This window comes from Galeopterus variegatus, unplaced genomic scaffold (assembly GCF_000696425.1).
Source record: "Galeopterus variegatus unplaced genomic scaffold, G_variegatus-3.0.2 Scaffold3710, whole genome shotgun sequence".
Lineage (NCBI taxonomy): Eukaryota > Metazoa > Chordata > Mammalia > Dermoptera > Cynocephalidae > Galeopterus > Galeopterus variegatus.
The window spans coordinates 192844-207825 of NW_007729821.1; the positions used below are offsets into that span (position 1 = coordinate 192844).

The following is a 14982-nucleotide window of genomic DNA, read 5'->3' on the forward strand; positions in this document are numbered from 1 at the left end:
AGCCATACTTCCACAGGCCTGCTGACTTTGCCACCAGAGCAAGTTGGCATCCTTCCTAAGTTTGCTGATCCCTGTAACAGGACAGATTAAGAATGCTCAACCTTTTAAAAGAAAAGAAAAGTGCCCCTTTCTGTTTGGCAGGCTCGGGGGGTTCAAGGAGGAGGGAAATAACCACAAGCTAGTCCCTGACTCTCATGAACTTGGGTAAGGAGAGCTGCCGAGCAAGTGTTAGCAGCAAACCTTTATTCTGGAGAAGGCAGGGCTCCCTTAAACCAGCCACCATTTCAAAGTCTGGAGGGGGAGGAGTTTCAATCTCAAGCAACTCCTGGGGGTGACAGAGAACAATAAATATCAATAGCAAGAAAAAAAGAGACAATGTATAACCTCTGCTGTCTACTAGAGTTCACATATAACACATTATAATGCACTGCTAAAAACCAGTTAACTTATAGCACACACACACACACACACACAATGCAGGGGATCAATTTGTTCAAGTATCAAGATGCCTAGAACACTCATATAACACACTGCTAAAAACCAGTTAACTTATAGCACACACACACACACAATGCAGGGGATCAATTTGTTCAAGTATCAAGATGCCTAGAACACTCTGCCACCTGCACACGTAGTAAGAAAATAGAGACCTATGGTATGATATCAATTTTCTCAATTAGGAATTACATTCAGCTACTAGTAACAGATAAAAATAATCTAGAAAAGCCAATTCTGAATTGCCATGATATGGTAGCCATCAGAGACCCAGTCCCCCTTTATCTTTTCTTAGCACATGGCTACAATAGTCAAGTTTGCCTCATAGTCACAAGATGGCTACCGTGGCTCCAGCCATTATATTCATATTCCAGAAGCAAGAAAAAGACAGGGACAAGAGCAAGAGAAAGCACCTCCCAGCTGTAAGCCCCCTTTAAAGAGTTTTCCCTGAACCTCTACTTTATGAATTCTGCTTACATCTCCTCGGCCACTCCTGAGCTCAAGGGAGGCTAAAATGCATATAATACATACCGGGCAGGAAACTAGCAAACTCTACTAGAGACACCACAGTTCTGGCAGAGTAAGTGTCCATGTTCTCAAAAAAGGCAGAAGTTAGAAGGCTAGAGCCCTTTAAACCTCATCATGGGACTGGCTGGTTAGCTCAGTTGGTTCGAGTATAATACTGATAACACCAAGGTCCACGTTCAATCTCTGTACCAGCCAGCAGCCAAACAAGCAAACAAACAAACAGCTCCATTGTGTTCTAGCCTGGGAAGACCTCAATAAGTGGTATATGTTGCAGATCCTCAGCTGTTATGAGCCCACTGAATCAGCTATTCAAAGTCCTTGTCTCTGCCTGGCCCTTTCTTGTTATTACACCCTTGGTCTTGTTCCCAAACTTCAACCTTGCATTTCGACAACCTTGAACCTTGGTCACTCTTTTCCAGGGTGACTGCCTCTTACATGCCCCTCTGACCAATCTTGACCTCTTCAGATCTGAGTCATGTGAATATATTTGAGACCACAGCAGCTCTTGAGTCTGTTAAGGAAAACGTCTGTTGAGTAATAGGCATTCCTTAGGATTGACAAACAATATCTGTCTAGAAATTCACTTTCCATTCATAGCTCTAACTAGCAGGGCTGCCCTATGCAAAATTATATGACAACATTACAAATATGGTAGTTGGTTACCAACATGGCCTCTGGAGTCAGAGACCTACATCCAGACCCTGTCTCTGTGGCCCCAGGCACATTATGAAGCCTTTCTGAGCCTGATTTTCTCATCTTAAAATGGGCTGTTAATGGACATACCTCCCTCATTTGGTTGTTTTGAGAATTTAATGAGATAGAATATGAAGCACAAATACAGCACAGTGCTCGGCACAGTTTTATGCATAACCTATGTAAATAATTATTATTAATTTTCCAACTTCAACAAATTACACGGAAAAGATATGCTGTAGGCTAGTATCTTCAATGTGAATGTTTAAAAACATTTATTTAAAGAAGTCTTGCTTTGCTTTCGTGTTCACCGTTATTGTTCGATTATTTGTTTTTAGAAGCAAGTTTTGAAAACCCCTGGAAGCCTCCTACGGTAGTTAATACATTATCTTAAGCAATTTAATGTAAATTAATTTTTATACAACCTTGAGTTTCAAAAGCCATTGAACTGGGGAGGGAAGGAGTCAGGCTTAGGAGGAGTCTGTCTGCTGCCTCCCATCTGGACCCCACGCCAGCTCCACCTGCTCTCACATGTACAGCTACACTTCAGCTACTCTCCTGCCAAACACACCATGCGGAGTTTAGCTTTCTCAAAGAAAATGTTAAAATGCATAGAAAGATGTGTATTTCAGGTGTTCTAGAAAACTTGACAGGATTATTTTGGCATTTCAAAGTCCTGTTTTTGTACCATAACCCGTTTCCCCTAAGTTTTATGGCTTTGTCTCTGGATTTCATTCTTGATTACTACCACAACTCATTTCTGATTGGGTCTTACAGGCCATGCTGAGGGGTTTGGACATGATATGATGAGCGTATTGATATCCAATGGGAGCCATTAAAAGGCTCAGAGTAGAGAACGGCAAGCTTGGGTTTGGGTGTTTGATCGTCTGCTCCATGGTGGCTTCAGTGTGGAGAGGTGATTGGGTAGGAGCAAGGCTGGGAGGCTAGTTAGGAGGCTGGAGCGGAGTTAAAACAGTTGGGAGGATGATGGTAGCTCGAACCCGGGTTTTAGCTATGGCTATAGACTGCTGTACAAAGATATTTTGGAAGTAGAATTGACAGTACTTGGTGATTGATTGGAGGTAGGAGGAAGAGGGAGATGTCCAGTAAATTTCTGGGTCAGGCAGCTGGGTGGACAATAATGCTCAGTTTCCTGAGAGAGTAAACCTAAGAGGAAGATTTGAAGGAATGTGATGAGTTGAGTCCCAGACGGTCAATCCACCACGTCTCTGACCTTCACAACACATGGAAGAGTAAGATTAGCAAGCCAAATATGATTCTTAGCCAACTGCATTATTGCGACGTGGCATGTAAAGTCCAGGAATATGTCAGATTAAATCACAGATAATCTTAAGCTTTGGAAACTAAGAGGGATTAGCAGCTCAACAATTCACTAAGTTAAAAGTTAGGATTCGCTTCCTCAATTGGCCACTTCTCTCTGAAGTCACAGACCTTAAAGGGATGCTCTTTACACCTGAGATTGGTCAGTCCCGTGATCTCAAGAAAATTTCAGGGCCTGCCACCACATGCATGTTCTCCTGCCCTCCTGTCGAACGTCTGAGCAGAGATGATGCCTGCTGGTCATATCAGCAAGGATTTTCCATTGCAAAATACCAATCGCCAAATGGATCTTTTGACATTTTTACTCAGAAAAGAAATAGTCATGGTAGTAAAGTGATCATATCTTCATAACAGGGATATTGCCTCAAATAGATATTTGAGATGAGATCCAAGTCTAATTTTATATTTTATCAAAAATTGATCTTTTTAAACATACTCTAAATTCTTTCTTCTCCACCATACATTGTATCTCCTAGTTTCTGATTATTTCTTTTGGGTAAGGCAGGGGTGAAGGAAGGCAAAAAATATAAGTTATATTGCTAGCAACTCTGGAAATACAGCTCAACAACAAGAGGCCAAAAACATCTTCTCTCTTTGTCCTTTAAAAAAAAAAGAAAAATAAGATATTCTTTGTTCTTTCTCCACTCCCACTGCTTTACTTGACTCAAAAAATAAATAAATAGAAGAATAGCCAGCTCAGGTAATTTCCTCACAGTTTTTTTAAAGGTATTAATGGCACAATTGGGCATTTTCCAGTTCAAAGACAAATCCAGTTTTAATTTGGGGACGTTTCTCTGTGCCCGCTTCCAACAACAGAGTATAGGAGTATTGACTTTTCTAAGGGCATGGATTCTCTTTGCTCACTCCCACATCAGTCCCATCTATCCAGCAGCTGAGTTCCAAAAAGTGATTGTGGTCAATTAGTTAGCAAACAGTGAGGCAGACGATAACAGATATGGATCTTGATGGCAGAGGGAAAGAAGACCAGAATCTGACCTCTAGCAGGACTCAGGAATAATGGTAATACGAGAGAGTCCTGTATATTCATTCCACAAGGGGGTCATTCTAAGTTTATTTTTACAGCAAAATTTTGTAGCAGGTCAGAACGTCCTGACTCCACTCTCAGCCACTAACAACTGTCCCAGCCTTAACCCTTCTTCTTGCCTCTGCTCTGTGGAGGAGCGGAGGAGGGCTGTCTCTTCCTGGGGTCACCATGATAGATGCTAGAGATAGAAAGATAAAAGCCCTGTTTCCATTCTCTCTCTGACCTCATGGGATAGTAGGCAAGACAGAGTCTTTTAAAACCAGTGACAAGGGACCTCCACTGCTGGCCGTGGTGGAATAGAGACTAAAAATGAAAAACAGAAAAAGTATATGAAATGACAGTTTCCAGACACAGGACAAGGGGCAACACAATACAGTGATTCCTGAGTGAAGAGAACAAATGAAGGGAGCCCTACAGCCGTCCCTCCTTATTGCCTGGGGAGAATTTCCAGGCCATGGCACCAGGAGGGGGAATCGAGGCAGAGCCCAGTGACCTCACTGAGCTGAGGAGGCAGAGCCAGGAGTCTGGAGAAGCCAAGGAGGTTAGAGTTTCCAGGGAAGAGTACCAAAGAGAGAGCTGCATGGAGAGAGTGAGCTCCAGGGATCTGTAGAGGGTCGCTTTGTGTCTTCAGCTTGGAGCTGTTTACCGCATCCATGTAAGGAAAGTACTGGGGAGCAAGTCGAACAATCCTCAGAGGTCGCACAGGCTGGGGAATTGTCCATGCTTCTACCAGCCAAAATGCCACACACACAAAAAAAAAAACAATGAAATACGTAAGGCATTGTGTACAGTTCTCAGGAAGGTATTGCCTCAATAGTGGGGCCAAGTTAGCCGTAGACAAAAGGCTGCCTAGCAAAAGAAAAAAAAAAAACAATGAAATACGTAAGGCATTGTGTACAGTTCTCAGAAAGGTATTGCCTCAATAGTGGGGCCAAGTTAGCCGTAGACAAAAGGCTGCCTAGCAAAAGAAAAAAAGATCCACCTAGCAAAGTTTAAAAGCAAGTCTCAAATGGATCAAATTATTTTTAAGAAACCTAACTACATTCCAGAACAAAACTGAAAAATATTTTTTAAAATGAGGGGGAAAACCTAGCACCCAATAACATAAACTTCACAATGTCTGATATCCAATCATGAATTATCAGGCATATAAAGAAGCAAGAAAACTCGACCCATAATAATGAGAAAAATCAATCAATACAGATTCAGAGATGATATAGTTCATAGAATTCATAGAGAAGGATATTAATTCAGTTATTATACTTACATTCTATATGTTTAAGAGGGTAGAGGAAAGATTAAACATGATAAACAGTCATGGAAGATATTAAAAGACACAACTCAAACTTCTAGAAATAGAAATTACAATTTCTGAGGTGAAATACATAGTAGATACACAGCAGATTTAGCATTGCAGAAGAAAACTCAGTGACGTAGCAACAGACACTATCCAAAATGAAACTCAGATACAGAAAATACTGAAAAGAAATGAGCAGAGCATCTGTTGAGCAGCAGGACACCAAATGGCTAATATTTGTATAACTGGAGTTCCAGAGGGAAAACATAGACATAAAAGTTGAAGAAAGAGTGGTGGAAATAAACATGCAGAACCAAGATTTTCAACAAACCCCGAGAAGAAGATACATGAAGGAAACTACCCACAGCATATCAGAATCAAATTGCTTAAAACTAGTGATAAAGAGAAAATCTTAAAGGGAGACAGAGGGAAAAAAAAAAAGACATTATGTACAAAGAAATAAAAATGCAATCCAGAGACAGTATCTTTAAAGTACTGAAAAAAAAAATACAAGGACATTTTCAGTACGGTAGATACATACAAAGACATCTTCAGTATGATAGATACAATTGGAAAGATGGGGAGCATGCTACAGACATGCATCAGTAAGAAGGAGACCTGGTTCTACGCCAGGAGATCGGAGGAGACTTCACAGAGAAGGTAGAGAGTGGGCTGAGTCCTCTAGGGAAGGAACTTTCCACACAATGCTTCAGAGTCAGAAAGACTTAGCTAAACATCCTGGCTCCATCTCTCACTGTATGACCACAGACAAGGCACTTCACCTCACTGAACCTTGGTTTCCTTATCTATAATGTAGAGATGATGAAAGTACCTACTGCACGGAACTGCTATGAAGATTTTATGAGATAATAACTTCAAGCCCCTAGCCCTACTCCAGCACAATGAGAGTTCAATATGTAGATGCATCTCTTACTCGTCCTTCCTCAATGTCCTCAGTAAAAGGAGGTCAGGAGGATGTATGTATTTGGCTAAAGGAGGAAATCTTCCCTTCTCTGCTAGAAGAAATGCTGTCAGGATTCAGACTATAACTAGTAACTTCCATTCCCCCTTCTATTTGAGGAGAAGCTAGGTTCATTTAAAACTTGATGAAGATGTAATTCTTAAAGACAGTAGAGCAGTGGTTCCAACTGGGATGATTCTTCTCCCCAGGGGACATTTGGCAACATCTTGAGACAGTTTTGGGTGCCACAACTTGGGGAGCAGATGCCACTGGCTTCAAGAGCATTCTACACGCACAAGATAGCCCCCACAACAAAGATTTATCTGACCCAAAACATCAGTTCTACTGAGGTTGAGAAACCTTGCCGCAGAGTTTCAGTTCTGCTCATCAGTTGAGTGACTCTGAGTGGGTTCTTTAATCTAGCTAGGCCTTGGTTTCCTCAACTAACAAAAATGAGAATGATAACAGTATCTACTTCACACGGTTCTTGAGAAAATTAAATGACAATGTATGTAAAGCACTTACGACAGTCTGATACAAAGTAAGCATTCAATAAGTTTGCTAAGGAGAGTAACCGCCTGTGTAACACCCTGGAAACACTTGTAGATGGTCAAAGACAATTGATTAGCTACGAGAGATTTAAGTAGAGTCGTGCACCATTTGGGGGATTTCTTTCAGACAGGAAATTGAAATCAAAACCTTCTGGAATAACATGATTGTGATGCTTGAGTGAGATCAAGTGTACTGTGTAGAAATTAGCATCTGGAGTACAGAGAGGAGAAGAACCAAATTCCAGATTTGTGTTTCCTTCTTAGCTTTATTCATCTCACACTATCTCTCCAAGGCCTCAGTCTAAACAGTAGCTATGGTTTCTATTTTTTTTCTCTCTTGTCAGTATGGTTAATATAAGGGTCCTGCCATATATCTTAAGCAAAATTGTATGTGTTGATTTAGTAATATCTACCAAAATACAAACATGTATGCCCCTTGACTCAGCAATACTAATTCTAGAATTTGACCTTCTGATAAACTTCATACCTACTAAATGCTATCTGCAAGGATATCTATTAAGCATTATTTGTAATGGCCAAATATAAACAAGCTTTAGGTTCCATCAAAAAAGGAACTGGTTAAACAAATTATGATAGCAATGGAATACTAGGTAGCCATAAAAAATGAGGAAACCTCAGTTTTATAGTGATATGGGATTTTTTTCCCCAAGATACATTAAGAATAAAAGGTAAAGCACAGGTCAATCTGTATAGTGCACTACCATTTGCAAAAAGGGGTAAATATATTTATGTGCTTACATATGCATAAAATATTTCTCAAAGGATACCCAAGAAACTGATAACATCTGTTGCCTGTAGGGGAGGAAATTGAGTGGCTGGGGCAGTGCTGAAGGGAAATTTTACACTGTACCTTTTGTACCCTTTTATATCCATTAAACTATGTGAATCTGTTACTTACTCAAAATGTAAATATGGAATAAACTATGTGCTGGTCACAAGAGGATTCAACAATGGAGTGTGAATAGAATCAGGAAAGAAGTGGAGGTCCCTCAGCCACCTAGATGACTAGATGCCCAGGCTGTGTCCCCAGTGGGGCAAGTATCCCAGGTCCTGTCTGCAGTGGGCCTGGAGGGAGCAGGAGAGAGCTTGGGAGGCCAGTGATATCAATAAGGTGGCCCCCAGGGAGAAGCAGTGCATCCCAAGTTGAGTTTTGAGGAGGTCCTGTCTGCAGTGGGCCTGGAGGGAGCAGGAGAGAGCTTGGGAGGCCCAGTGATATCAATAAGGTGGCCCCCAGGGAGAAGCAGTGCATCCCAAGTTGAGTTTTGAGGTCAGCATCAACCCTAACCCACACTTGGAGCTGCACAGGGGTCTTCAAGATCTATACTGCTCAAGAAGATTCTGGTTTAAAGGGGGAGCACCCCAAGAATTAGAATCATTAGGAAGAAGTTGCAAGAGTATAGGTCTCACCTGAACATAAAGAACAACATTGTAAAACCAGAACAGTCAAAGAGTAAACTGGACCCTCTGGGAGGTAATGCACTCCCCGCCTTTGGACATGTTTAAACTGTGACTGAAAGGTCACTCAGCAGGGATGCCACAGAATCTCACCTGAACATAAAGAACAACATTGTAAAACCAGAACAGTCAAAGAGTAAACTGGACCCTCTGGGAGGTAATGCGCTCCCCGCCTTTGGACATGTTTAAACTGTGACTGAAAGGTCACTCAGCAGGGATGCCACAGAGGAGAGTCAGGCATCCTGCAGCTGATGCAGCCACGTACATAACCTTTACAGTCCCTCTGCGTATATATGGAAAGTGACCAGATGGGTGCTAAGTTTCCTCCTTTCTCTTCCGCTAAATGAGGAGCAAGTCCAACTAGACAGATATTAGTAGCATCTCACTGAACCCATCCATCGGGTGTCACTCGCTGCTGAGAAGCTTTAGGAATGCCCCTATCGTTCTAAACACTAGAAGCAATTCTCTTGCTGTTGGCACATTGTACACGGTCACCATAAACCTTGGAATTTAGGTTTGTAGATAATCCTTCGCTTTACTAATATTCTAATAGTTCCATATTCTCTCAGCTAAATGCATTTATGTAACAAATTAAAAGTGTAATTCCTCAAGATAGGATTTTTACTACCTTTGCCTAGAACCAGCACCTGGCCAGAGGAAAACCATATTCTAGTACAGCAATTCTGTGTTTTCAGGAGAATATGAAATAAAGAGAAAGAAGGAATTCTGAGAAATATGTACTGTCTTCCCCTCCCCCCAATATTTTATTCAACACAAAGGAAGCAAGAGGGAGAGCAAAGAGCAAGGATAAAGGAAAGAAATCTGTTTGGGGCTAAGCCAAATAAACTTAAATGGTTTAAGGAATAAATTGGTGGAGTAATTCGAATCATGGGCAGGTGCTAGGAATGTAATTCAGTAAATGCTCGGGAACCTGCCAAGGAAGAGAAAAATGTGCTGTTTTTGAGATCATTTCCCAGCAGCTTCATAAAAGAAAACTGATTACAGGAACTTAATAAGTAAAACAGAGCCAGAAATATTGTAATCAAATGAGTTTTTAATTACATTTCAAGCAAAAAAAAATTTCCAATTTGTGCTCCTGGGATTAAAAAAAAATAAGTTCTAGAGAAATGCTTTTGTAGCAGGAAAATAACATAAACACTAATTTCCATAGGAATTATAGTAGTCAGTTTAATTAAAAGGTTTGATCGGAGTAAAGAGGAGCTGGTGCCAAATTATACTAAATAAAACCATGGCAGTTGTTGCTACCTCACTATTGTCTAAATAAAAACACTGCGTATTGAGCAGAAAACAGGCACCTGCATTTTTCTCATGGAAATAAAGGGGATTTTGATCACTGCCTGGGTTATGTTGCTTTGTTTTATTATCATATGAAATAGCTGGTACATGTAATTTAAAATTAGATGTTTTTGCTTAGTGTGATAAACACCACTGTTGAGAGAGAGAATATATTCTCTGTTTAAAGGACATTGATGTGAAGAGAGATACCACCTCAGCCAGGGGGGATCTCTCACTATTCATTAGGGCACCTGATTACTTCTGGGCTTTCAACCCCCACCCCTACTCTTTTAACTTACATCTAGTTAACTTTTACTTGTATCCCTGGAGTGGAAGGTTATTGGAGGGGATAAGTCAGGTTTACTAACAGGTGGTCTGCAGTTGTGCATGGGGAAGTATATTCTGGCATCCTCAACATGATGAGCTGTTCTTCCTGCTGGAAGGCTTTGCTGCTGACCACTCCCCAACCACAGGCCATGCTTGGAGAAGGCTTTTCAGGAGGTGTGCTGAAATTGTAGTGGTTTAGTCATACGTTCACCTTTTGTCCCCTTGTGATGCATGAGACAGACCTGCAAGGTGTCTACATGGGACCAGGTGTATAATCTATGACCACAGAATAAAAGAAGCTAACTGATGCAATGCATAAATGGGAACATCACCTTTCCATAGGCTAACACTCTCGCAGCCCCGTGCTCCTTCTTTTATTCATTTCTTTACAGGGAAAATTGAAAACTACATTATAGGGCTTAGTGTAACAAGAGAGAGAAACTTTAACTCATCAGAATTCCAGTGAACCTGGGAAAAACAGACTAGCTGGCAGGGCAGGTCTGTATGAAAGCAGTGAATAGGGCTGGGGAGAAAACTGGATTACTTTCATGGGGCGAAAGACTGTGGCCTTTGACATGGGGAGGAGCAAGTAGGAGTGACTCGGTGGATAAGTCACTTCCCCTATGATAACCTCTAAGGTTCAGTAGAGTCAGTAGGCATCCAAAAATGTTGAGGGTGATTGGATGTCCTGTAAAAGGGGGAAATGAAGTGGAACTTTGCATTAGGAGTGGTGCAGAGTACAGTCAAGAAGGCCAAATGGACTTAAGAATGAAGTTAAAGAGCACAAGGAAGTAGAACTTGGACATCATGAGAAGGAGTCTGAAAGGTCCCCAGAGCATGAAATAGATTTGAGGTCAAGTTTTACCTAAATCTCAAGGAGGCCCCAAGTGACATAAAGTTCCCATTCAAAGAACAATGTCAGAATTCATGAGAGTTCTGTACATATCCAAGATGATGGGTGACAGAACTGGGATAAGAGGAAGGAAGGAAGAAAAGATGGGTATGAGTAAGTAGGAAGGAAGGAAGTTCTTGGTGTCAGGCCTTACCCCAACTTGATGACAACAGCAATCACACCCAAAGTGTCTTCAGACAAGTTCATGTCTTCAGTCTCTTACTCTGAAGAGGAAGACTCTGAAAGTTTATGAATAACAAAATTATTAGCTGATTTGAATTGATTAATGACAGAGGTTGAAGCCACACAATCAACATGTGTACCTTATCGTTCCTTGTTTTTCTTCTTGACTTCTTAAGAGCTACCTTCTATGCTACATCCTTGGACAGTTTTCTCTATGTACTTGTTCTGCATGGCCAGCTAGTGTCCTATCCTTGATTTTTATTTAAGAAAAGCAATGGTTTTCTCCACAGCTTCCAAAACAGATGGTAAGATTACAAAAGGAACACTTAACTTCCTATTTGGATTCTTAAGAATCATCTGTGATCCTAACATGTGAGAGACATGTTTTATCCTCTGTAAAATGCAGAGTGATTGTGAGGAATAACTGAGATGAAATATGTGGGGCAGCTGGCAACATATTTAACACATGGTATGTGTTCACAAGTGAAAGCTCCTCCTCGTCCGTGTGGGGATGTCAGGTTTTTACACTTCTCTGGGACCCTGGAAATGAGATACCAAGAAGTATAAATGCTTAAAAATCCATATGTTATTAGGATTCTGCCCATTTGTAAACTGCTATTTAAAAAAATACCAACATATAAATATATTTTAGATGTTCAGATAATTTAACAGTTAGAAAACATAATAGAAAGATGCCATTCAGGCAAAAACCAAAAGTTAATAGTGGTTATTTCTTAAGTCATGAGATTATAAATTATCTGTATTTCCTACTTCTTTTTACCTTATTGTTTCTATATGTTCTCAAATTAACACATTTCTTAAGAAAAATATAAAATAACTACAAAGTGAAGGAAAACCGTATTTTTTAAACAAGCAAAAACTTATGTTTTAAAAGGATAAAGGCCATGTTTCTGAAAGATTAAATATCATCAAAATCTCATTTTCTTTTATATTGAGATGTCAGAAAATAAAAAGGCTTTCAAACCCTTTGCTGTATATATTCTACATTGATGGCTTTAATTATATTTATTATTCATACTTATTAGCATACAGATACTTAGTAGAAATTTTTGCTGATCATCTTTTACTGGTTGAATATGTGTGAAGCCTTTCAAAATGAAAAGTAATAGAGTTTAAAACAAAGAAAATATAGATATTAATATGTTTAAAAGAAAAGAATTCTATAAACTTTAAAGTTTGTCATTTACTTAAAAAAATCAGTGAAACAGAGAATGGAATTTCCTTGTCAGACAGAGTATAAACACTGTGCCCCTCTGGCCTGTAAGATATTTACCTATTTAAGCTGAGCTTCCTAGGGCCGGCCAGTGGCTCACTTGGAGAGTGTGGTGCTGATAACCTGAGCTTCCTGAATTTGTTCTGGCCCCAGTTCAGAGGCAAGATCCTCAGGCCCCAGCCCCACACCACTGCCCATCCCTGAGCAGCCCATCCCTGAGCAGCCCTCTGAGGTGAAAGCTGCAGGATTGCTCATTTGCATTCGATTCAAATGAGCCATCTTACTTTCAGCATTTTTGTTTGTTTGTTTTCAGTGGCTGGCTGGTAAGGGGATCTAAACCCTTGACTTTGGTGTTACCAACAGTGTGCTCTAACCAACTCAGCTAACCAGCCAGCCCCTAGAGAAGAACCAGGTTCCACGGGATCTCTGGATCATGCTTCAGTGTCAATTCGTTTGTTTGTTTGTTTGGTGGCTGGCATAGGGCTCAAACCCTCGACCTCAGGATTATCAGCACCACACTCTTAACCAACTGAGCTAATGGGCCAGCCCAAATGAGCTGTCTTACTTTCAGGGCTCTCATCCCACTACCAAGAGCAATTCAGGTTTTATAAGGCCAAAAGCTTATATACCAGATGGGATTAGGGGGACTCTCTTTTACAAATAATAACAATAACATGAAGTACAAAAGAAAATATTAGAAGGGTCTGGTACAAGTGAGGACGCTGATCCTGAGCTTCATCCGGCTGGTGGACAGTGTGTCTCTGGCCACAGTCTGCTTTTCCTCTTCCTTCATCTTTCCTCCACCCTCTGTCACTCTCTTCCACTCCTCTTCCTTTCTATTGTGTCTCTTCCTATACGTGTTTCCACGTTGATCTGTATGTTTAACACAGTTCCCAGATCTTTTAGCTTTAAAAATCCTGAGCTTCATCCGGCTGGTGGACAGTGTGTCTCTGGCCACAGTCTGCTTTTCCTCTTCCTTCATCTCTCCTCCACCCTCTGTCACTCTCTTCCACTCCTCTTCCTTTCTATTGTGTCTCTTCCCATACGTGTTTCCACGTTGATCTGTATGTTTAACACAGTTCCCAGATCTTTTAGCTTTAAAAATAAGCACTCCTCTTATTTCAGGATTTTATCTTTCTTATTCAGGTAAGTCCACCCACGGTCACCTGTGGCACAGCAATTGTAGGTCTATTTTTGTAAAAATTTAACTTCACAGTCTGTTGAGATCTAGAGCCTTCTATGGCAGGCAAAATACACATATCTGTAAACGTGTAAGCTGAATATTTTGTTTCCTGTCTTGCTTGATGTGGTTGTAAAACAGGATCAGAGTCTACGTGGTTGGCGCCCCCTGGAGATACACACAGCTATCCTGTCTTATTTTTTCATTCTCTGTGGACGCTTGTTAATACAACATAATGGTGTTAAACGCATAGTTACTTCTTGTACATAGCTCATGTTTACCAGAATAATCATCACTTTCATTTCTTATAGCCAGTTGCCATTCTCCTCATAAATGAAAGGTGGAAAATCATGTCAATGACTTTGGTTCCTCTCTCTCCCATCTATTTTTTATTTTGTTTTAGGCATTGGTGAAAGTCAATGTGAAACTGAAGCCAATGCTAGATTCAGTGGCTGCAAACAGAAGTAAGTGGGAAGAGTTGCACCAAAAAAGGCTGCTGGTCTTGGCTACCTCACGCTCCCCTGCCAGCCTCATGGTGGCCAAGGAGGACAGAAACTAAACCTCCAAGTCAGCTGCTGCTGCAAAGTGACTGCAGCCTGAAGAGCCAGCTTCGGACCAGCCACATCATCCTTTTGTTCTTTTAGCTCAGTCAGACCTCAGGTCTCGGGGATGTGCTGGGAAGCATGCCTGGGCTTTCACCTTGAAGTGTGCTCAGCAGTGAAGAGAGTGACAGGAAGGACAAAGGACGTCATGGGGGCAGGGAGCACGTCCCAGGACACTCAGTTTTACCTGATGAACACACACAGGCTGAGATGAAGGCTCTGGGCAGAGGATGGTTTTGGATCCAAGGACCCGAGGACAGTTGCCCGCTCACTCCGAGCTGAGGGAATACAGGACGGTGACAGTGTCATTAGTGCTGCTGCATTTTGTACATGGCTCTTCTGTTTGTTACATGCAAACACTGCCTGCCTTTGAATCCTCTGCCCGAGTGTGCTTTTGTGCCAGACTGCCCCAAGAATTCTGATTTGTATTCTATAGAATATTTTATTTTTAATCTTAAAGCTTCTTAATGATGGATGAGAGCCTTTAGAATTGCCTCCCTAATAGATAAACTCTACTATCCTTATAAATCCCAAACAATCCCAGTTTTTCCCCAGAAAGGTCTATACTAGGAATATAGCAAATATATTTGTCTGATTGGTGTTTATACAAGATTTGTAATTCTACATTGGGATTGTGGCCCCCCCTTTTTCAGAGTTTTAAAATTAAACCTTCATTATAGAACAATCCTTCTCCCAGAAGGATGGATTAATAGACTTTAATTAGAGTAAGGATGAAAGGAAATCTATAGCTGGATTTACCAAGTGACATATGAACATCTCAGAACTATTTCTGACAGTGAGAGTTATTTCACAGGACACAGCAGAACCACGGAGACTGAGCACTGACTACTTTGAGTTTTCTTAGTGATAAGCTTTGGTGT

General features: G+C 40.9%; 1 protein-coding gene across 1 annotated transcript in view; it reads left to right on the forward strand.

Moving 5' to 3' along the window:
- Positions 1-14418, forward strand: part of PDE11A (phosphodiesterase 11A) — a 191541-nt gene extending 177123 nt beyond the window's left edge. The window contains exons 14-15 of the mRNA XM_008585781.1: positions 13903-14066; positions 14144-14418. Of these exons, the coding sequence (XP_008584003.1) occupies positions 13903-14058 (156 nt within the window). The 3' untranslated portion in view covers positions 14059-14066; positions 14144-14418. The remainder of the gene's footprint in view (positions 1-13902; positions 14067-14143) is intronic.
- The last annotated feature ends 564 nt before the right edge of the window (positions 14419-14982 follow it).